We start from the raw sequence: 23,552 nt of genomic DNA on the forward strand, positions 1-23,552 counted from the left end.
CGTTTAGGGTAATGCAGCTTTAAACATGAACATTTTGCTTACAAGTTCTTTCTATCCTCATAACAGATGTAAAATACATTTTATATAATTTTTGAATATAAATTACTTTTTGATTTCCAAAAATTATCCGAGGGCGACCAATCACAGGGGTTCTGGAAACCACACAACGGACCGATTAACTTATACTTTTCAGGGGGCAGCACGGTGGTGCAGTGGTTAGCACTGCTGCCTCACGGCGCCGAGGTCCCAGGTTCCATCCCGGCTCTGGGTCACTGTCCATGGGGAGTTTGCACCTTCTCCCCGTGTTTGCGTGGGTTTCACCCCTACAACTTAAAGATGTGCAGGGTAGGTGGATTGGCCACGTAAAATTACCCCTTAATTGGAAAAAAAGAATTGGGTACTCGAAATTTTTTTTTTTTAAACTTACACTTTTCAGCAAATAGCAAACTCTAAAATATTGAATAGAGAAGATTAAATTGTATTGCATCTTTTACTTGGCAAAAATAGTTAGATTTGGTCAAAATAGTGATTCTGGATTCAGATATTTTATTCAGAATCTTCCACTGCACTTGAATATTTTTTTGCAGTGTCTTTGAGAACACACCCTGTCCATCATATTTTTTTGCAAAAAGCACATTCCCGGGTTACACCTACAATTTATTCAAAATCAGTCTAAATTTCTTTCACATGACATGCTAAAATATTACAAATCAAATTTATTAATTTTTATTCAGTCATGCACACCTTCCTTAACCAGGATAGGCTGAACCAATTTAATGTTCCAAACACTGTTGAAACTTTGCTATTTTCTGGTGACAGCCTGGAAAACAGAGGTGAAATGTAAGGCATCTGCTATAATGAAAGCACTAAATAAAACTGACATTTTTCACAATTTATATGGATGAAAGTGATGGTGTGTTTGAGCACCATAATTAATGCTTGTGCTTCAAGATCTCAGCCTTTTGGCCTGAATTTGGCCTTGGTTTTTATTCTCCCAAAGCCAAGATGCATAAATTTCAAACTCAGCTAGGTATATTAAGAAAGATTTTGATTAAAACACAAGTTTAAACAATACAGGCTAAATTAGACTATGAACTTTTGGGATTTTTAATCAGAGGAAAATGTTAGAATTTTAAAACATTGACTCAAAGGATAGTCAATAAGATACGGCTTGGATGTTTGTAAGGCCCGTTGCAGTCCCCTTGGGCTTCACTGAAACATTGTAGCAGGCAGAGGAAAGAAATGTGAGCATGACAGCAAGATGGCGACTTTTGAAATGGGAAATGACGGCATGATCAGAACCATGCTTGTGGGCTGAATGGAGGTGTCCTGCAAAACAGTCACCCAGTCTGCATTTGGTGTCCCCAGTGTCGAGGAGACTGCATTAAGGGCAGCAATTGCAAGAAACTAAGTTGAATGGACAAGTAAATCGCTGGAAGATGTTTGGGCCTTGGACAAAGAGGAGAGAGGGGGTAAAGGGCCAGGTGTTATACCTCCTGCAATTGCATGAGGGGGGGGGGGGGGCATGGGAAGGGAATGAAGTGTTGGAGATAACAGAGGGGTGGACCAGGGGGTCGTAGAGGCAATGGTCCCTTTGGAATGCTGACAGGGGAGGGAAGGGGAATTTGTTTGATGGTGGCATCATGCTGGAGTTGGTGTACATGACAGAGGATAATCATTTGAATGCAGAGGATGGTGAGGTGGAAAGTGAGGTCATGGGGAACCTTATTGTGGTTCTGAGAGGGGTCAAAAGGGGCGAGCGAGGGCAGAAGTGGGGGAAATGGGTCAGATATAGTTGAGGACACTGTCAACCAGAATGGGGAAGAATCCTCAGTTGAGGAAAAAAGGAAGGCATGTCAGAAGTGCTGTTATGGAAGGTAGTATCATCAAACAGAGTCCTTACAGGAAGCAAGGTACGAGAAGGTGCAGCTGAGGTAGCTGTGGGAGTCAGTGGGCTTGTAACGCATTTTAGTAGACAATCTATCCCCAGATTAGAGACAGAGAAGTCAAGGAAGGGAAGTATCGAAGATGGGCCATGTGAAGGTGAGAGAAGGGTGGCAATTGGAAGTAAAATTGATTGTTTCCAGTTTCAGATGAGAGCAGGAAGTGGCACTGATCGATGTACGTACTGGGAAAGAGTTGTGGCGTGGGCCTGGAACAAGGAATGTCCCACATACCCCACAAACAGACACGCATAACTAGAGCCCAATAGGATACCCATAGTTGCCCATTTTATTTGGAGGTGAGGCTAGATAGGAAAAACAGTTCAATGAGAGAACAATTCAACCTGGCCCAGGCAGTGGAGGTGGATGGAGACTATTCGAGCCTCCAGCAAGGGGAGAAGCGGAGAGCCCTCAGACTGCTGTGGTTGGGGATGGAGGTGTAGAGGGATTGGACATTTGGATTTGGATTTGTTTATTGTCACGTGTACCGAGGTAGTGAAAAGTATTGTTCCCATCCATAGTCTAGAGGGCCAGGGAACTGGAAATAGTTGAAAATGATGTGGGGTATCAGAAGACTCGTGAATATAGGTGGGAAGAGACTGGACCAAGGGGAGAAAATATAGTCAAGACAGGAAAAAGTTACGTTCATTGGGGCAGGAACAGGGGCAGAATCAAATGCCTTAATGATTGGTGGTGGGGGTATTGGTTCGGGGGAGGTAGGAAGAAGTGCCTGAGAGTTGCCACTCAGCCCCTGCCAGATAAAATCATAGAATTTACAGTGCAGAAGGAGGCCACTCGTCCCGTCGAGTCTGCACCGGCTCTTGGAAAGAGCACCCTACTGAATCCCACGCCTCCACCCTATCCCCATAACCCAGTAACACCCACCTAACCTAACCTTTTTTGGTCACCAAGGGCAATTTAACATGGCCAATCCAACTAACCCGCACATCTTTGAACTGTGGGAAGAAGCCGGAGCACCCGGAGGAAACCCACGCACACACGGGGAGGATGTGCAGACTCCGCACAGACAGTGACCCAAGCCGGGAAACGAACCTGGGACCCAGGAGCTGTGAAGCAACTGTGCTAACCACTGTGCTACCCGATAGAGGTCAGTATGCTCGACAACTACAGCATCACCCTGGTCAGCAGGTTTGATAAAGTCAGGGTTGGACCCAAGAGAATGGAGTGCAGCACGTCCAGAGGAAGACAGTTTAAAGTGGGTGAAGGATGCAGAGAAATTATGATGGTCAATGTCATGCCAACAGTTCTCAATGAAAAAAATCAAGAGTGGGTAAGAGGCCAGAGGAAGGGGTCCAGTGAATGGAGAGTATTGAAAGCAGGTGAAAGGGTCTGCTGAACTTTGGGGGGGTACTCCTGCTCAAAGAAGTAAGCTTGGAGTGAAGGAATCTTTAAAATGTTGAGGTTCAGTAAGACTTGGGTGCACTAGTACAAGGAACTCTGAAATTTAGCATCCAGGTACAGCAATCAATTAGGAAGGCAAATCGCATATTTGCCTTTATTTCAAGGGGATAGAAGTCTTCTTACAATTGTCCAGAGCTTTGCTGAGACCATACCTAGAATATTGTATGCAGTTTTAGTCTCCATATTTAAGCATGGGTATACTCGCACTGGAGGTCATTCAGCGCAAGTACACTAGATTGGTTTTTGGAGGAGAAGGTTGACCTATAAGGCTAGTTAATTCGATAATCTCTGGAGTTTAGAAGAATAGGAGAGGATTTCATTAAAAATTACAAGATTCTGAAGGGGCTTGACAGGGTGGACCGCAGGGCTGGAATAAATACATTTTTGATCTCTTAGGGAATTGAGGGGTGTAGAGAGTAGACAGGAAAGTGGACGTTGAGGCCCAAGATCAGCCATGGTTATATTGAATGGTGAAAAAGAGGGTTGAGGGGCCACATGGTTTAACTCTTGCTCCAATTTCTAATGCCGTTTTTTGAAAGTGCGGTGATTCGCAGTGATAAAATACAGTCATCTCAGTAATACAACATTTATTTTCCAAGAATCAATGAGAAAACAGCTAATTCAATGTGTCTGGGAAGTTTGCAGATGGCAGCGTCTGCCACCCTTCTGCCCGATATTCCCTTAACCAAGATCATTTGCTCCAGTGCTTAATTACCAGTTGCGTCTGGTCGCTTACCCGCTCTTTCTTTTTTTTTTAATAAATATTTTATTGAAAATTTTTGGTCAACCAACACAGTACATTGTGCATCCTTTACACAATATTATAACAGCACAAATAACAGTGACCTATTTTATATAAACAAAAAATTGAATAAATATTAAATAACAAAAATGAAAACTAGCCCTAATTGGCAACTGCCTTGTCACAAGTTACACCCCCCCCCCACCAAATCCTGGGCTGCTGCTGCTGCCTTCTTTTTCCCATTCCATCTATCTATCCGCAAGGTATTCGACGAACGGTTGCCACCGCCTGGTGAACCCTTGAGCCGACCCCCTTAGGACGAACTTAATCCGCTCTAGCTTTATAAACCCCGCCATGTCATTTATCCAGGTCTCCACCCCCGGGGGCTTGGCTTCTTTCCACATTAGCAATATCCTGCGCCGGGCTACTAGGGACGCAAAGGCCAAAACATCGGCCTCTCTCGCCTCCTGCACTCCCGGCTCTTGTGCAACCCCAAATATAGCCAACCCCCAGCTTGGTTCGACCCGGACCCCCACTACTTTTGAAAGCACCTTTGTCACCCCCATCCAAAACCACCGTAGTGCCGGGCATGACCAAAACATATGGGTATGATTCGCTGGGCTTCTCGAGCACCTCGCACACCTATCCTCCACCCCAAAAAATTTACTGAGCCGCGCTCCAGTCATATGCGCCCTGTGTAATACCTTAAACTGAATCAGGCTTAGCCTGGCACACGAGGACGACGAGTTTACCCTACTTAGGGCATCTGCCCACAGCCCCTCCTCGATCTCCTCCCCCAGCTCTTCTTCCCATTTCCCTTTTAGTTCATCTACCATAGTCTCCCCTTCGTCCCTCATTTCCCTATATATATCTGACACCTTACCATCCCCCACCCATGTCTTTGAGATCACTCTGTCCTGCACCTCTTGTGTCAGGAGCTGCGGAAATTCCCTCACCTGTTGCCTCGCAAAAGCCCTCAGTTGCATATACCTGAATGCATTCCCTTGGGGCAACCCATATTTCTCGGTCAGCGCTCCCAGACTCGCGAACTTCCCATCCACAAACAGATCTTGCAGTTGCGTTATTCCTGCTCTTTGCCACATTCCATATCCCCCATCCATTCCCCCCGGGGCGAACCTATGGTTGTTTCTTATCGGGGACCCCCCCCAAGGCCCCAGTCCTTCCCCTATGCCGTCTCCACTGTCCCCAAATCTTCAGTGTAGCCACCACCACCGGGCTTGTGGTGTAGTTCCTCGGTGAGAACGGCAATGGGGCTGTCACCATAGCCTGTAGGCTAGTCCCCCTACAGGACGCCCTCTCCAATCTCTTCCACGCCGCTCCCTCCTCTTCCCCCATCCACTTACTCACCATTGAGATACTGGCGGCCCAGTAGTACTCACTTAGGCTCGGTAGTGCCAGCCCCCCCCTATCCCTGCTACGCTGTAAGAATCCCTTCCTCACTCTCGGGGTCTTCCCGGCCCAAACAAAACCCATGATGCTCTTCAATCCTTTTAAAAAAAGCCTTCGTGATCACCACCGGGAGGCACTGAAACACAAAGAGGAATCTCGGGAGGACCACCATCTTAACCGCCTGCACCCTCCCTGCCATTGACAGGGCTACCATATCCCATCTCTTGAAATCTTCCTCCATCTGTTCCACCAACCGCGTTAAATTTAACCTGTGCAATGTGCCCCAATTCTTAGCTATCTGGATCCCCAGGTAACGAAAGTCTCTTGTTACCTTCCTCAACGGTAGGTCCTCTATTTCTCTACTCTGCTCCCCAGGATGCACCACAAACAACTCACTCTTCCCCATGTTCAATTTATACCCTGAAAAATCCCCAAACTCCCCAAGTATCCGCATTATTTCTGGCATCCCCTTCGCCGGATCCGCCACATATAGTAGCATGTCGTCCGCATACAAAGATACCCGGTGTTCTTCTCCTCCCCTAAGTACTCCCCTCCACTTCTTGGAACCCCTCAGCGCTATCGCCAGGGGCTCAATCGCCAGTGCAAACAATAATGGGGACAGAGGGCATCCCTGCCTTGTCCCTCTATGGAGCCGAAAATATGCCGATCCCCGTCCATTCCTGACCACGCTCGCCACTGGGGCCCTATACAATAGCTGCACCCATCTAACATACCCCTCTCCAAAACCAAATCTCCTCAACACCTCCCACAAATAATCCCATTCCACTCTATCAAATGCTTTCTCGGCATCCATCGCCACTACTATCTCCGTTTCTCCCTCTGGTGGGGCCATCATCATTACCCCTAACAACCTCCGTATATTCGTGTTCAGCTGTCTCCCCTTCACAAACCCAGTTTGGTCCTCGTGGACCACCCCCGGGACACATTCCTCTATTCTCATTGCCATTACCTTGGCCAGGACCTTGGCATCCACATTTAGGTGGGAAATTGGTCTGTAGGACCCGCATTGTAGCGGGTCCTTTTCCTTCTTTAAAAGAAGCGATATCGTTGCTTCAGACATAGTCGGGGGCAGTTGTCCCCTTTCCTTTGCCTCATTAAAGGTCCTCGTCAGTACCGGGGCGAGCAAGTCCAAATATTTTCTATAGAATTCGACTGGAAATCCGTCCGGTCCCGGGGCCTTTCCCGTCTGCATGCTCCTAATTCCTTTCACCACTTCTTCTACCTCGATCTGTGCTCCCAGTCCCACCCTTTCCTGCTCTTTCACCTTGGGAATTTCCAGCCGATCTAAAAAGTCCATCATTCTCTCCCTCCCATCCAGGGGTTGAGCTTCATATAATTTTTTATAAAATGTCTTGAACACTTCATTCACTCTCTCCGCTCCCCGCTCCATCTCTCCTTCCTCGTCCCTCACTCCCCCTATTTCCCTCGCTGCTCCCCTTTTCCTCAATTGGTGTGCCAGCAACCTGCTCGCCTTCTCCCCATATTCATACTGTACACCCTGTGCCTTCCTCCATTGTGTCTCTGCAGTGCCTGTAGTCAGCAAGTCAAATTCCATATGCAGCCTTTGCCTTTCCCTGTACAATCCCTCCTCCGGTGCTTCCGCATATTGTCTGTCCACCCTCAAAAGTTCTTGCAGCAACCGCTCCCGTTCCTTACTCTCCTGCTTCCCTTTATGTGCCCTTATTGATATCAGCTCCCCCCTAACCACCGCCTTCAACGCCTCCCAGACCACTCCCACCTGGACCTCCCCATTGTCATTGAGTTCCAAGTACTTTTCAATACACCCCCTCACCCTTAGACACACCCCCTCATCCGCCATTAGTCCCATGTCCATTCTCCAGGGTGGGCGCCCTCCTGTTTCCTCCCCTATCTCCAAGTCCACCCAGTGTGGGGCGTGATCCGAAATGGCTATAGCCGTATACTCCGTTCCCCTCACCTTCGGGATCAATGCCCTACCCAGCACAAAAAAGTCTATGCGCGAGTAGACTTTATGGACATAGGAGAAAAACGAGAACTCCTTACTCCTAGGTCTACTAAATCTCCACGGGTCTACACCTCCCATCTGCTCCATAAAATCTTTAAGCACCTTGGCTGCTGCCGGCCTCCTTCCAGTCCTGGACTTCGACCTATCCAGCCCTGGTTCCAACACCATGTTAAAGTCTCCCCCCATTATCTGCTTTCCCTTCTCTAGGTCCGGAATGCGTCCTAGCATCCGCCTCATAAAATTGGCATCATCCCAGTTCGGGGCATACACGTTTACCAAAACCACCGTCTCTCCCTGTAGTTTGCCACTCACCATCACGTATCTGCCCCCGTTATCCGCCACTATAGTCTTTGCCTCGAACATTACCCGCTTCCCCACTAATATAGCCACCCCCCTGTTTTTCGCATCTAGCCCCGAATGGAACACCTGCCCCACCCATCCTTTGCGCAGCCTAACCTGGTCTATCAGTTTCAGGTGCGTTTCCTGTAACATAACCACATCTGCTTTAAGTTTCTTAAGGTGTGCGAGTACCCGTGCCCTCTTTATCGGCCCGTTCAGCCCTCTCACGTTCCACGTGATCAGCCGAGTTGGGGGGCTTCCCACCCCCCCCCCCTTGCCGATTAACCATCATCTTTTTCCAGCTTCTCACCCAGTTCCCACGCAGCTGTATCTCCCCCAGGCGGTGCCCCCCCGCCCATCCTCTCCCGTACCCGCTCCCCCCTTTCCCCAGCAGCAGCAACCCAGTAATTCCCCCCTCCCACCCCCCCCGCTAGACCCACCGCTAGCGTAATTACTCCCCCCATGTTGCTCCCAGAAGTCAGCAAACTCTGGCTGACCTCGGCTTCCCCCCGTGACCACGGCTCGCACCGTGCGACGCCCCCTCCTTCCTGCTTCTCTATTCCCGCCATAATTATCATAGCGCGGGAGCCAAGCCCGCGCTTCTCCCTTGGCCCCGCCCCCCCATGGCCAAAACCCCATCTCCTCTCCCTCCCCACCTCCCCCCATCACCACCTGTGGGAGAGAGAAAAGTTACCACACCGCAGGATTAGAACATAAAACCCCTCTTTGCCCCCCTCATTCGCCCCACCACTTTGTCCAAACGTTCTTTTTAATAATCCACTCATTCCAGTTTTTCTTCCACAATAAAAGTTCAAGCTTCATCCGCCGTCTCAAAGTAGTGGTGCCTCCCTCGATATGTGACCCACAGTCTTGCCGGTTGCAGCATTCCGAATTTTATCTTTTTATGAAGCACCGCCTTGGCCCGATTAAAGCTCGCCCTCCTTCTCGCTCCAGTCTTGATAAACGCGGATCACCGCGTTCTCCCATTTACTACTCCGAGTTTTCTTCGCCCATCTAAGGACCATTTCTCTATCCTTAAAACGGAGGAATCTCACCACTATGGCTCTGGGAGTTTCTCCTGCTCTCGGTCCTCGCGCCATAACCCGGTATGCTCCCTCCACCTCCAACGGACCCGCCGGGGCCTCTGCTCCCATTAACGAGTGCAGCATCGTGCTCACATATGCCCCGACGTCCGCACCCTCCACACCTTCAGGAAGACCAAGAATCCTCAGGTTGTTCCTCCTTGCGTTGTTTTCCAGTGCCTCCAACCTTTCCACACATCGTTTCTGATGTGCCTCCTGCATCTCCGTCTTCACCACCAGGCCCTGTATATCGTCCTCATTCTCGGCTGCCTTCGCCTTCACGACCCGAAGCTCCCGCTCCTGGGTCTTTTGTTCCTCCTTTAGCCCTTCGATCGCCTGTAGTATCGGGGCCAACAGTTCTTTCTTCATTTCCTTTTTTATCTCTTCCACGCAGCATTTCAAGAACTCTTGTTGTTCAGGGCCCCATGTGAAACTGCCACCTTCCGATGCCATCTTGGTTTTTGCTTGCCTTCCTTGCCGCTGTTCCAAAGGATCCGCTGCAATCCGGCCACTTTCCTCTCCTTTTTCCATCCGTGTCCAGGGGGAATTCCCTTCTGGTTTACCGCACGGTGTTTTTAGCCGTTAAAATTGCCGTTGGGGCTCCTATCAAGAGCCCAAAAGTCCGTTCCACCGGGAGCTGCCGAAACGTGCGACTCAGCTGGTCATCGCCGCACCCGGATACCTGCTCTTTCTTAATATGCAGGGTCGCTGGAGGAGACTCCATAGGTAGCACATATTTGGAGAATGGACCCCATTAACCACTGTTCACTACCTCACAGCAGAATTCTGACTTTATTTCAGATTTCTTCACTGTATATTTGCACCATTTCTCCACTCTTACACAGAGCATCAGCATAACCACCAAGTCATTTTAACATTCAACTGTTAGTCAACCTGTTGCCTCCGCCGCTCCACAATGACATGCTTTGATTAAGCACAAGGCACTTGAGGGAGGGGTACAAGGAATAGACTTAACTGATATCCAACATCAATGACCAATCTATACTGTACAAAGAGTGGCTTCCAGCTTTTAGTCTATTTTTCAAACTCTTTGAGGAACTGCAGAAAACCATGCCCTATTATTCACCTTGTTTTGGTAACAAAGGTACACGTCACAGATAAGACCTCGATGCATCAATCACAATTCCTTTGAAAATTATTTCAGATAAATAGCTGTAATTGTTTACTTCAAAGTTACTTTTCACAAATACGTTTTCCTGCCTTAACTCCCCTGAACCCTTTGAAGAAGCGACTTTATTAAGCATAGTCTTTCTATACGATAGTTAGCAGATCCTTCAGCTTATGTAAATTACAAGGCCATCCAACATTTCCTTGCACAGCATTCCTGGTGGATAATACAGACAGTTGGAGCAGAGATAAGCCATGCTTTTTTCTCATGCTACTTCAAAGCCACCCTTTCTACATTGGAAAGTCTGGTGCTCGAAGAAACAAGGAAGGCTGATTATTAACCCTCACCTCCCCAAAATGTCCAGCATACCACTTTTCAGCTTATCCAACAACTAACCGCATGCGATCAGTTGTGCAAAGGTAAAAGCAATGGAACTAACCTGACCATTTATAATACGGTCTAAAAATATATGAACAACATCATTGCACAAATGATCAGAGGCATGTACAGTATTAGCAATCCTCCAGCACTACCAATTTAAAAAAATGAAACCTCCACAGCTGGGTGGTTGGTCCTTCCCAGGTCCGACATCAAGCCAAAAATGATTTGCACAGATTTATTCCCAACACAGATTTATTCCCAGAGGACAGAAATAAGGAGCACTGAAGGGAATGCTGTGGGAGTTCACACCAATTTTGCAGGCTTGCATGTAAAAGTATATATTTTTTTAAAAGGCCAGCTTTTCAGTATCATCGGCTAGTCCCCATTAAGAGTTTTTCTATTCTCTATACCAACTTCATATTCTTGCTAGGCTATGGCTGGTCTGACTTCCCAGAACCTGGGCAAGCTCATTGCTTCACGTCACCCCATCCTTCCTGTGGCAATACACCTACTGTTTGAATTCTCTGCAAAGTATTTTGTTAGTCAGTCAGGAAGAGTGCATTGGAGGAGTTAAATAGCTTCTAAAATAAAAAAGCACAAAGTTCGGAGTTGTGCACTCCGCGAGCATAGATTTGCAAGTGTGAGTGGGGTGACACCGCTGTCTTATTAACCACTGCTCCAAGCTCCTTTCTTACCTTTAAATAAGAGCCATAGTACTTTGTGACGTATGGGCTATCACACTGGCTGAGCACTGTAATCTCCTGCTGAATGTCTTCAATCTCATCTTCTGCCTCCTCTAGATCAATGATTTTAATTGCCACAACTTCCTTACTTCTGTTCTCTATTCCTTTGTAAACTTCACCAAATGAGCCTTTTCCAATCCGCTCCTGCTTTGTAAAGAGCTCTTCAGGGTCCATGCGGGCATTCTGTAAGAAATCAAAAATTTGTATTATTTAAGGAGAGATATACTTGCATCAGAAACACTTCAATGGAGATTGGCTAGGGTGACTCCTAGGTCTTATGAGAAAAGGTTGAGCAGGTTGGGCCTATACTCATTGGAGTTTAGAAGAATGGGAGGTGATCTTATTGAAATACATACGATTCTGAAGGGACTCATCAGGGTAAATACGGAGAGGATGTTTTCCCAAGTGGGTGAAATCTAGAACTAGGGGGCACAAATTCAAAATAAGAGGTCTCCCATTTAAGGCAGGGAATAGAAGGAATTTCTTCTCTCAGAGGAATGTTAGTGTTTGGAATTCTCTTCCCAGACAGCAGTGGAACATATTCAAGGCTGAGTTAGATAGATTTTGATTGGCAAAGGGAGTTGAGGGTTATGGGAGACAGGCAGGAAAGTGCAGTTAAGGCCACAATCAGATCAGCCATTATCTTACTGAGTGGTAGAACAGACTCGAGGGGCTGAACGGCCTACTCCTGCTCAGACTTATTTCTTTTGCCTTCAAAAAGCAGCATCCAGAAATTCCAAATCATCTTGTTCCAGGTTCCACACAAATTCTAGCAATACAGAAGACAAAGTATAAATCTGCAGCGAAACCTTCTGTTAAATGACAAATGCAGGATAAATGGTCCCCCTTCCTTTGCTATGTAATGCAACTTTGTTTCAGGCACATTGGAAATTAGGAATAGGAGAAAGCCATTTAGCCCCTTAACCCCTAAACCTGTTCCCCAGCAGATAATGGCTAATCTGTACCACACCTCCATTTTCTCTCCTTTGTCCTAATTCCTTTATTGAACAAAAATCTATCAATCTCAGTCTTGAAAATTTCCACTGACCCAGCATCCATGATCTTTTTGAGGGTGGGAATTCCAGGTCCACTAAATGCGTTGAAAAGTAGAGGCTCCAGTACAGATCCCTGGGTCAACCATCTTTCATATCCAGCCAGATCATACAAAAAAAACTTAGACTTTCCAATCATTTATTAATTCATATCACAAAGTTACTTCCAATTCAATGTACTCGAAGCTTTGCTAATAGGCTGTGTAGAACATCAGAAATCGGAACAGATGTAGGCCACTTTGCCATTCCATAAGATGGTGACACACTTACACATCAACTCCATTTTCCCTTCACCCTCACCCCATCCCTTGATTTTTAAGTGCCCACAAAATCTGAGCCTTGAATATACCCATCTGTTGAACATTCACAGCCTCTTGAGGTTGAGAAATCCAAAGATTCACAAGCTTCTGAGTGAAGAAATGTCCCCTCGCCTCAGTCTTAAATGGTTGACTCCTTATGGAAATCCCTAGTTCTGAGCTCTCGATGATTTTAGGGGAAATTGTCGGTCAACTTTTATCCTGTCAATCCCTCCCAGAATTTGATATGTGTTAATGAGATCACCCATCACTCTTCTAAGCTCCAAAGAACATCGGCCCATTCCATTCATTCTTTTCTCACAGTACAGCTCTCTAATCCCAGAAATCAACAGAGAGAGAAAAGTTACAGAACTTAATCAAATGCCTTCTGGAAGTCCATACGGACAACATCCAGAGACATTCCCTGCCACCATGTTAGTGACATCCTCAAACGATTCACTAGATTTGTCAGACATGACGTACCCGTTACATGTCCATGCCTACCCTCTCTAATTAAATCGATAAGATTTGACGGTGCTTAACCACTTTGTCTCTGATGATAAGATTCCAGTAACCTCCCTACATTTGATGTTAATTAAATACAGGGAAGGAGTTTACCTAGTTTCTCTTTGTTTTATATAATGGAACGATTTTTTGAAAAACTAATTTATGGATGCAGGCATTGCTGGCTGTATCAGCAAGTATTGCCCATCCCGAGTTGCCCTTGTGAAGGTGGTGGTAAGCTCCTTTCTTGAACCGCTGCAGTCCCAGAGGTGTAGGTACACCCACAGTGCTGTTAGGGAATTCAATTTCACAGGCACAATTCCTGCATTCCTGTGCACACAAGAAGCTGCTTTTAATACTTAGTCAAGTTTTAAATTTTCAGTCTTCCTTTGTGTTTCTTGTAGTAGAAGGCCTAGGGTACAGTAGCTTGTCTAGTAATGTAGAAAAAGATGTCCCTGTAATATCGGAATGTTCATCCGAGTGTGAATGCCATAGAGGTCTGTGTGAAACTTAGATGCACAAGGTTTGGCAGTCAAGAGGGGTGAAATTTAAGACAGCCATGGCTCAGTAGACTCAGTAGCATCCCTACAGATAGGGAGTTTCATCACTCTGATACCTCAAAAGGCAGAAAACGGTCTTACGAAAGGAAAGTGAGCCATGTTAGCGCCATCAATATCAGTTCATAAGGATAAGGTGGTGAAAATTCCAGAAATGTTAGTGAATCTGTTGAACAGGCTATCTGACTTTGCTATCTTATCAACTATCAAGGAGGTCTAATCCTTAATCCAAATTAAGATCGCCAATTTTTATCAATCTCAGGACACTAATTTCTCTTGTAAATTCATAAATGAGTTATTTGTTATAACCTGTTGACTTATTTTGTGACGTAACTTTATCAACTAATTACATGCACACACAATGTTCAGGTTCTGCTGACTATGGTTCTAAGGAGAGAAAACAATTGTTAGTTCATGATTATGCTGTCTGATTGAGAAAGGGTAAATTAATTTACTCTGTAGCTTGTGCCAATACTGATGGGAAAAAAAAAAATGAAATGAAAAAAAATGAAAATCGCTTATCGTCACAAGTAGGCTTCAAATGAAGTTACTGTGAAAAGCCCCTAGTCGCCACATTCCGGCGCCTGTTCGGGGAGGCTGGTACGGGAATTGAACCGTGCTGCTGGCCTGCCTTGGTCGTCTTTAAAAGCCAGCGATTTAGCCCAGTGTGCTAAACCAGCCCCTGGTTGGTTTAGGAAAAATCGTAATACACTTCAAACTGGTAGATCTGAGAGAAAAAACAGTTTGATGAGTCCCCAAACTTCGAGGCATAAAATGGATGGGAAATGCCAGACAAGTTATTGATTTGGAGATGAAGTTTAAGGATTTTTCTGGTGCCCTTGATGAATATTCCAGTTAGGGTACCAATCCCAGTAGTAGGAACCCAAAATGCTCTTATCACCTCGAGACTGGACTACCCAAATAGCCGATTTTCCATTCTCCATTAATACACATTTGTCTAAATCTCCGCTGCACAAATCCTGCTCTACGTTAACTCCCTCTCATTCATAAGCAAAATTGTGAGCTGACTTACAATGAGCATGTTGGCGGGCAGGGAAAAACTTCAAAATTATGGTGGCTTTAAGAGTAAAATTGAATATGCCTCTATCGGTCTTTATAACCCCTATTGGATCATCACATAGAATGACAATATATATTCAACTGTTTGAGATGTGAGCAAAGACAGTAGTCATTTTCAATAAAGCAAGCCAAATTACTAATTAATCAACTTGTGAGGATGTTAAGTGGAGGGATTTTGGCGAGGAAAATGGATGTACTTGTTTCCAAGTGTTTATGGGATCTTTATATGCATATTAATTACGTGAATAGATAGATGGGACCTTAAGGCTCAGACCACCTACAATGCAATGTACTTGTTGCTATATTATTTACTCAAATCCATGACAGGGTTTGAACCCATAAATCTAGGTAAGCCTGCTGTGCATAAGAATCCTGCGCAAATATCTCTCCTTCAAAGGCTGACAGAACTGTCACAAAGCATGCTGATGTTATCTGCGAGGGTAATCCCAACTTGGAACACCAGTTTATGTGGGTGTATAGTTTTGTTTTGGTGTGAGGAGATCAGGGAAACACCAGTGAGAATAAATAGTCCAGTTTTTGGGTACACTGCCACTGTTCCCCAAACAACATCCAAATTGAATAACCAGCTATACAGGGATGATACTCAAATCTTGGAATGGTCTTTTTCCTTGACCAGCGAAGATATTTAAAAACTTTGGTTACAAAGGTTTTCTGCACTGCCATGGCGCTAAGACTTAGAAGCTGTTGGTTGTAAACTTGGCTTTCAGGCTTGGTGGCTGGAAACTGGCCTGTGTGCTTTCTGAGACTGCTCGGTGGTAGCTGCCTCCCCTGGCATTTCAGGGTCTGGGCAATTATATCTTTGTTGTTCTTTGATTATGCCTTCTGTGCATTCGACTTTCTGTCCCTATCAACTTCCTGGACTATCCATTAACATCCATTTTTCTTGGGGACCTTCCCTATCGTCTAGAATCTGTTTGTCCTATTCACTTGATTATCTAAACCCGATACTGGGAGATGTATACCAATTGAGGCCCCTTTGAATACTATCTACTGCTGTCTCCAGCAGGTTCATGACAGGACACATTTCGGCCCAAGCGCAGGATCCAGGAGAGAGCCATAAAGATTGGAGATGTAAAGGAGAAATTATTACAGGGAGGGGGTACACTGGCTTATCAGGGTCTGTCATGCAGGAAGTTGGGGGGTGGGGAAGAAGATTCAATGTCATCTGGAAGCGTAGACCAGTCATTGGGGTTGAAATTCTTCCCACTCTGCTCCATAGATGCTTGCCATCAGAAGTCAGATGGTCTTAGCTGGACCAACAGAGGGAAGCTGACAGTGCTCATGTTGGTAGCCACGTATTTTGTAACGGTTTAAAACTCCAGGAGTATCTCAATACAGACCTGGGGGACCCTGGACCTCCAGTCTTGCCAACACAAACGCAAGATTTTTGCTGTCGATAATTGGCATGTTCCTACAGGCGAGTACTCATTTATATCTATTTTGCGTTGCTCAAGACTTAAGTATGCAAAACTTTCTTTGAATTCTGATGAAAGGAATAGACTAAGGTGGCACGGTGGCACAGTGGTTAGCACTGCGCTGAGGACACGGGTTTGATCCGGGCCCCGGGTCACTGTCCATGTGGAGTTTGCATACTCTCCCTGTGTCTGCGTGGGTTTCACCCCCACAACCCGAAGATGTGCAGGTTAGGTGGATTGGCCACGCTACACTGCCCCTTAATTAGAGAAAAAAAAACTAATCTTTTATTATTGTCACAAGTAGGCTTACATTAACACTGCAATGAAGTTACTGTGAAAATCCCCTAGTCGTCACACTCTGGCACCTGTTTGGGTACACAGAGGGAGAATTCAGAATGTCCAATTCACCAAACAAGCACGTATTTCGGGACATGTGGGAGGAAACCGGATCACCCGGAAGAAACCCACGCAGACCCAGGGAGAACGTGCAGTCTCCGCACAGACAGTGACCTAAGTGATAATTGAACCTGGGACCCTGGAGCTGTGAAGCAACAGTGCTAACCGCTGTGCTACCGTGCTGCCCTCTTGGGTACTCCAAATTTTAAAAAAAGGCACAGACCTGAAAAATTAACTCTGTCCCTCTCTCTAAGATGTTACCTGACCCCCAGCATTTCCATCATTTTGTGCTTCTTATTTATCATAGCAACTTGGGTCTTGGGACAGCATACATACAGAATCATAGAATACTACAACGTAAAAGACCAATGTGTTTGCATCGGTTCTTTCAAAGAGAAATACATTCCCCCACTCCCCCACCCTTTTCCCCACCTCCCGGCAATCCTGTCTTCAAGAATTTATTCAAGCCCTTTGGAAAGTTTTAAATGAATCTATTCCCAGCCCCCAATAAAGTAATGCAGTCCAAATTCTAACCACTCATCTGATGATCTTCAGAGATAGATAGGAGCTAGTGAACACAATATGCACTTCCCAATAAAGATGGAGACTGAAATTAGTGATGCTTTAATGGTTACTTTTGCAAGTACACCAAGATCAGGAGGATTTGAAAAAAAAAATTAAATATGGTAAAGTGGACTGCTGCCAAGGGCAATATTTTTTAATGACATTCAAACCCGCTACAACCGGCGAACAGTAGCAGCCGTGTGTACCATCTACAAGATGCACTGCAGTAGCTCACCAAGATTCCTTACACAGCACCTTCCAAACCCACGACCACTACCATCTAGAAGGACAAGAGCAGCAGATACCTGGGAACACCACCACCTGGAGGTTCCCCTCCAAGTCACTAACCACCCTGACTTGGAAATATATCGCCGTTCCTTCACTGTCGCTGGGGCAAATTCATGGAACTCCTTCCCTAACAGTAGTGGTGCATCTACACCTCAAGACCGGCAGCTGTTCAAGAGGAGAACTCACCACCACCTTCTGAAGGGCAACCAGGGATGGGCATTACGGCGCTGAAGACCTGGGTTCGATCTCGGCCCCGGGTCACTGTCTGTGTGGAGTTCGTACACTCGCCCCATATTTTTTTTTCATTTAGAGTACCCAATTATTTTTATTCCCCAATTAAGGGGCAATTTAGCATGGCCAATCCACCTAATCTGCACATATTTGGGTTGTGGAGGGTGAAACCCACGCAGACATGAAGAGAATGTGCAAACTCCCCAGTGACCTAGGGCCGGGATTCAAATCTGGGTCCTCAGTGCCGATATTCTCCCCGTACATGTGTGGGTCTCACCCCACAACCCAAAGATGCGCAGGGTAGGTGGATTGGCCATGCTAAATTGCCCCTTAATTGGCAAAAATGAATTGGGTACTCTAAATTTATTTTTAAAAATCTAGGGATGGGCAATGAATGCTGGCCTAAACAGTGATGAAGCCACAGACCGTAAATTAATATTTAAAAAAAAAATTTAACTTAAAAATAGTGGTCGGGGACGGATAAACTAAAATGGCAGAGGGATGGGAACCTATGCAAGGAGTCAGAGGAGGGGAATCAAGGTCAAGAACAAAAAATAGAAAAGGGAATAAAGAAAGGTGATAGGCAGAGAAATCAAGGGTTAGAATCAAACAGGGCCACAGTGAAAAATAGTGGGAACGGGGCAAGTAATGTTGAAAAGACAAGCCTTAAGGCTTTGTGCTTTAATGTGCAGAGAACTCACAATGAAGTGGATGCATGAATCACACATATAGATGTAAATGGGTTTGATATAATAATAATCTTTATTATTGTCACAATCAGGCTTATATTAACACTGCAATGAAAGTACTGTGAAAATCCCCTAGTCACCACAGTCCGGCACCTGCTCGGGTACACGGAGGGAGAATTCAGAATGTCCAATTCACGTAACAAGCACGTCTTTCGGGACTTGTGGGAGTAAACCGGAGCACCTGGAGGAAACCCACACAGACACGGGGAGAACATGCAGACTCCGCACGGACAGTGACCCAAGCGGGAATCGAACCCGGGTGCTCACCACTGTGCTACCGTGCCGCCAATAGAGTCGGTATTGGAGAGACACAGTTGCAGGGTGACCTGCTGTAGGGTGACCACGGATGAGAACTGAACAGGGAGGCCGTGGTGTAGTGGTATTGTCACTGGACTAGTAAATCAGAGACCCAGAGTCATGCTCTGGGGTCCCAGGTTCAAATCCCGCCACTGCAGATGGTGAAATTTGAATTCAATAAAAACCTGGAATGAAAAGTCGAATGATGACCATGAAACCATTGTCGATGGTCATAAAAACCCATCTGGTTCACTAATGTCCTTCAGGGAAGGAAATCTGTCGTCATTACCTGGTCTGACCTACATGTGACTCCAGACCCACAGAAATGCGGTTGACTCTTAACTTCCCCTCAAGGGCAATTAGGGATGGGCAATAAATGCCGGCGCAGCCTACAATGCCCACGTCCCATGAATGAATTTTAAAAATGCATGACAGCTGCAGCATAATGTGGGTAAATTGTGAGGTTATCCACTTTGGTAGCAAAAACAGGAAGGCAGATTATCTCAATTGCTACGGAAGCTGCAACAAGAGCTGGGTGTCCTCGTACACCAATCACTGAAGGCAAGTATGCAGGTGCAGCAGGCAGTAAAGAAGGCAAATGAGACTTCCGGTGATGGCGGGTGGGAGGCAGCCGCGCGTTGGAGGGCTCCCGTTCGGGAACGGCATTGTCGGGGGTTAACGCCCGGTCCTAGGGCCAGCGAAGGCAGTAAAAGTCGGGAGACAGCAGAGGAGAAGAATGTCGAAGACCAGCAAAACAACGGCCGTGAAAAAGGCGGCTGAAAGTCCGTTGGGGAGTGGAAAGGTCACCGCGGGGACAGCAAAGAAAATGGAGGCTGGAGCACCAGGGGAGGCCGCAGTGCTTATGGCTGAAGGAATAACTAAGGTGATGGCTGTGGAATTCGAAAAGCAGTTTGCGCAGTTTACGAAATGGATGGAGACGGTGAGGAAGGTGATGAGGGAGGTTTTGAGTGCGCTGGTGGAGGAGGCGATTTCCCCGGTGATGACGGCGGTGGCGAGCGCAGTGGCGGAGGCGCTGAAGGAAGCGGAGGAGACGTTATTGCAGCACGGTGATCAACTTGCCTCGATGGGGAAAGAGATGCGGAAGGTGATGGATACTAACAAGGATCTGCGAGGAAAAATGGAAGACCTGGAAAACAGATCCAGGCGACAGAATTTGAGGATTGTGGGGCTGCCCGAAGGAGTTGAAGGACCGAAGCCGACTGAGTATTTTGCCGCGACGCTGGCAAAACTATTGGGGGAGGGGGAGGATCCCTCCCGATATGAACTGGATCGGGCTCATCGGTCGTGGAGGCCTGTACCAAAGGTGAGTGAGCTCCAAGGGCAGTGACTCTGTGCTTCCGTAGGTACAGTGTGAAGGAGAAGGTCCTGAGCTGGGCCAAGCAGAAGCGGGTGGTGCAGTGGGCTGGAGCTGGTATACGTGTATACCAGGACTTTAGGGTGGAGCTGGCGAGGAGGCGGGCTGCCTTCAACCAGGTGAAGAGGGCACTGTATATTAGCAAGGTGCAGTGCGGCATTGTATATCCAGCGAAGCTGAGGGTGACTTATAAGCTCAGGGACTTTTATTTTGGAATGGCGGAAGCAGCGGAGGAGTTTGCGAAGGCAGAAGGACTGTGGCAGAACTGACAAATTGAGAAATGGCCATGTGCCGATGTAACCTCAAGACTGTATTTTCTTATTTTTTGTTTCACTGCGCGCGGGTGTAGGGGCTAAAGGAGCCAATGTTGTATATATTTGGACAAGGGAAGTGATGGGACTTTCACTCGAAATGAGGGCTCTTTGGGGTGTAGATGGATATGCGGGGTTTGTGTGCTAAAAGGGGATCCCTGGGCTTTCCTAGAGCCGGGCAAGGGGGAAAGGGACCCGGGCGGGGGCCTCCACGCTGGCCGGTTTAAGCCGGCCAGTGAACGGGAGTGAGGTGGGGGAGGGGCTGCGGCCATCGGAGCCTGGCAGAACAGGGTCCGAGTGGTCTAGCCGGGGTGGAAAGTTGGGAGGAAGGAACCAAGGTTGGGAGGAGGAGTTTTACAAGAGGCAGTGGACGGGAGGAGCTGGAGACTTTGGGGGGGGGGGGGGGGGTTACAACTCTTGGGTATCATGTACGGTACTCTTTCAGAGGCTGGATGGCGTTGAGTGTAGGGGGAGGGGGAGTGGACTCTATAGGTAAATGGTGACCATGGGCGGTCCCGGACTCCTTTTTTTTTCTCTTTTGTTTTTTGTTTCCACCGTGGGAGGGTTTGGTTTATTGGATGCATATATTGACAGGTGGGCCGTTGTTTGGGGTGGTGGGAGGATGGGATCATTGGTATTGTTAAGGGGACTGATTTTGTATTTGTTACCATTTACTGTTTGGGTGGGTGGGGTGTAAATTTTAAGGAAACTGTGAAAATGTAGAATTAAAAATTTAAAAAAAAAGGCAAATGATATGTTGGCCTTCATAGTGAAAGATTAGAGTACATGTAGCAGTTGAGACTTTTTAAGAAGCAGTTAGATATAGCTCTTGGGGCAGAAGGGATCAAAGGGGGGAGGGGGTTAGTGGAGAAGCAGGAACAGGTTACTAAGTTGGATGATTAGCCATGGTGATAATGAATGGTAGAGCAAGCTCGAAGGGCAGAATAGCCTATTCCTGTTTTCTTTGTAACAATGAGTGTCGACCAGATCCAGCACGTGAAGAAAAGGGTTGAAAATCCCACTTGTTAAAGGTCATTGAGGAAAAGGTCATCATGTCTGACTAACTTGCCGAGTTTCTTGAAGAGAACAATAACCTGGTAGACAAGGGGAATGTAGTTGATCTGAACATGGCTCTCCAGAAGATTTTGAAAAGGTTAGTAGCTTAATATTTAGCAGTTAAAATAAGGATTCTTGGAATAAAAGGTCAAGTATGACACTGGATAGGTAAGAGGCATTCTTTCTACTTTTGATATACATCATTCCACTTTGCTGTTACTACCAAGAATGACTGGAAATATTGAGGAACAATATATCTTTTGAGGTAATTAGGTTAATAGATGTAGTAACATAACCACTACATTAGCCCATTCTGAACTTGGTGAGGGAAAGGATACCCAGTACACAGAGCAAATTATTATCTGCAATTGGCTGTGTGCAGAAGTTTCTCAAGGTAAGTTGTGTTGCATGTTGTGTGTTATTGTGCTCCCAATCTGACCCTGGAGAAGCTCTGAGGGGGAATGAACCAAATACCCAGCCAGAGGGTACTGAACCCGTCTTAAAAATATTCTGCTTTTCTATTCTATGATCAGAGTTAATAATCTCATACTTTGTCACTTTATAATTCATCTGCCACTCTGTTGCCCACTTACTGAACCAGTCAACATATTTTGAAGCATTTTTGTGTCCTCTTCACAGCTTACATGCCCGCTAACTTGTGCCGCCAGTCTCTTTGTCTAAATCATTCATATTGATTGTAAATATCTGAGGCCCCAGCACAGATCTGAATAACGTTCATCACAGTCTGCCAACTTGAAAGTGCCCATTTATCCCTTCCTGTCTATTAACCAATCCTCTATCCTGAGATTATTACATTTGAGGTATTGTCCAGGTCTTGCTGCATTTGGACATGGACATTCCAGACCCTAACCACCTGCTGCATGAAAAGGTTTCCCTCTTGTCACCACTTCTTCTTTTGACAATGACCTTAAATTTGTTCCCTCTGCATCTAAACCCTCACCAGCAATGGGAACAGTTTGCCCCTATCTACTCTGTCCAGAGACCCCTCAGGATTTTAGATACCTGTAGCAAATCACCTCGAACAGGACATAATTTCAAAGTTTGCAGATGGTAAAAGAACTTGGCAATATAGTAAATAAGCCGACAGACAATAACAATCATCAGGATGGGCAGGCAGAATGGAGAATTGGGCTGATGAAATTAAAAGCAGATATGAGTGAAGAAAGGAAGGAAGAATGAAGAGCGGCAATATGAACCAAGACCTGGGGGTCTCAAATCTTTGAACATCGCAGGAAAAATATAGGTGGCTGTTAAAAGAAAATATATGGAATCCCTGGCTTTATTAATTGAGCCATCGTATGCAAAAGGAACCTTTGGTTAGGCCTCAGCTGGAATGTTGTGTTTAATGCTGGCCGCAACACTTTAGGATGGATGTTGAGGCATTGAGAATGCAGAAGAGATGTATCAGTATGGTACCAGGGATAAGGGACTAAGTCATGTGGAGAAGGGCTAGGTTGTTCTCCTCAGAGCAGAGACGGTTAAGGGGAGATTTGATAGAGGTGTTCAAAATCATGAATAATTTTGATGGGAGAAAGGAGAAGCTGGGAAAGAGCAGTGCAGTGAGGTTAATTGGGTAGCTATACAAAAGAGGCAGCAGAGGCAGGATAGACTGAATAGCTCTCTCCGAACTACATAATTCTACGATTTGCCAGAAGACCCTCCCCAGATCTTGAATTAGTTCAGTCAATGCATACACCCACACGTGCACACACACTAATGAGATCGCTGGATAGGAAAACTATAAAACAGCTACATATTCTGTCTCCCTTATACTTTTTTTTTAAAAAATAATTTTTATTAGGGTTTTCACAAAATATCAACAACAGAATGAAAAAGAAACCCAGTAAAATTAAATACAGAACAAATTAAAACAACCCTCGTACCCCCCTCCCCCTATACATAAATAATAAATTAACACCCCGAGTTAACACAAGGCAAACATAGCAAATATATACACCCCCTCAGATCCCCCAGGGTAAATAAACAAAAATAAAATAGAACCCCAACCGAAACCGGGTTGCTGCTGCTGCTGACCATTGTCGACCGTTCTGCCAGGAAGTCCAAGAACGGTTGCCACCGCCTGAAGAACCCTTGTACCGATCCCCTTAAGGCGAATTTCACCCTCTCCAATTTAATAAACCCC

The 23,552-nt window shown here is 46.1% G+C and overlaps 1 protein-coding gene across 1 annotated transcript in view; it reads right to left on the reverse strand.

The window, feature by feature from the left end:
* Positions 1-23,552, reverse strand: part of stk25b (serine/threonine kinase 25b) — a 99,122-nt gene that overhangs the window by 48,181 nt on the left and 27,389 nt on the right. Inside the window, exon 2 of the mRNA XM_072474896.1 lies at positions 11,149-11,379. Coding sequence (XP_072330997.1) covers positions 11,149-11,379 — 231 coding nt within the window. The remainder of the gene's footprint in view (positions 1-11,148; positions 11,380-23,552) is intronic.

This window comes from Scyliorhinus torazame, chromosome 14 (assembly GCF_047496885.1).
Source record: "Scyliorhinus torazame isolate Kashiwa2021f chromosome 14, sScyTor2.1, whole genome shotgun sequence".
Taxonomy (NCBI): domain Eukaryota; kingdom Metazoa; phylum Chordata; class Chondrichthyes; order Carcharhiniformes; family Scyliorhinidae; genus Scyliorhinus; species Scyliorhinus torazame.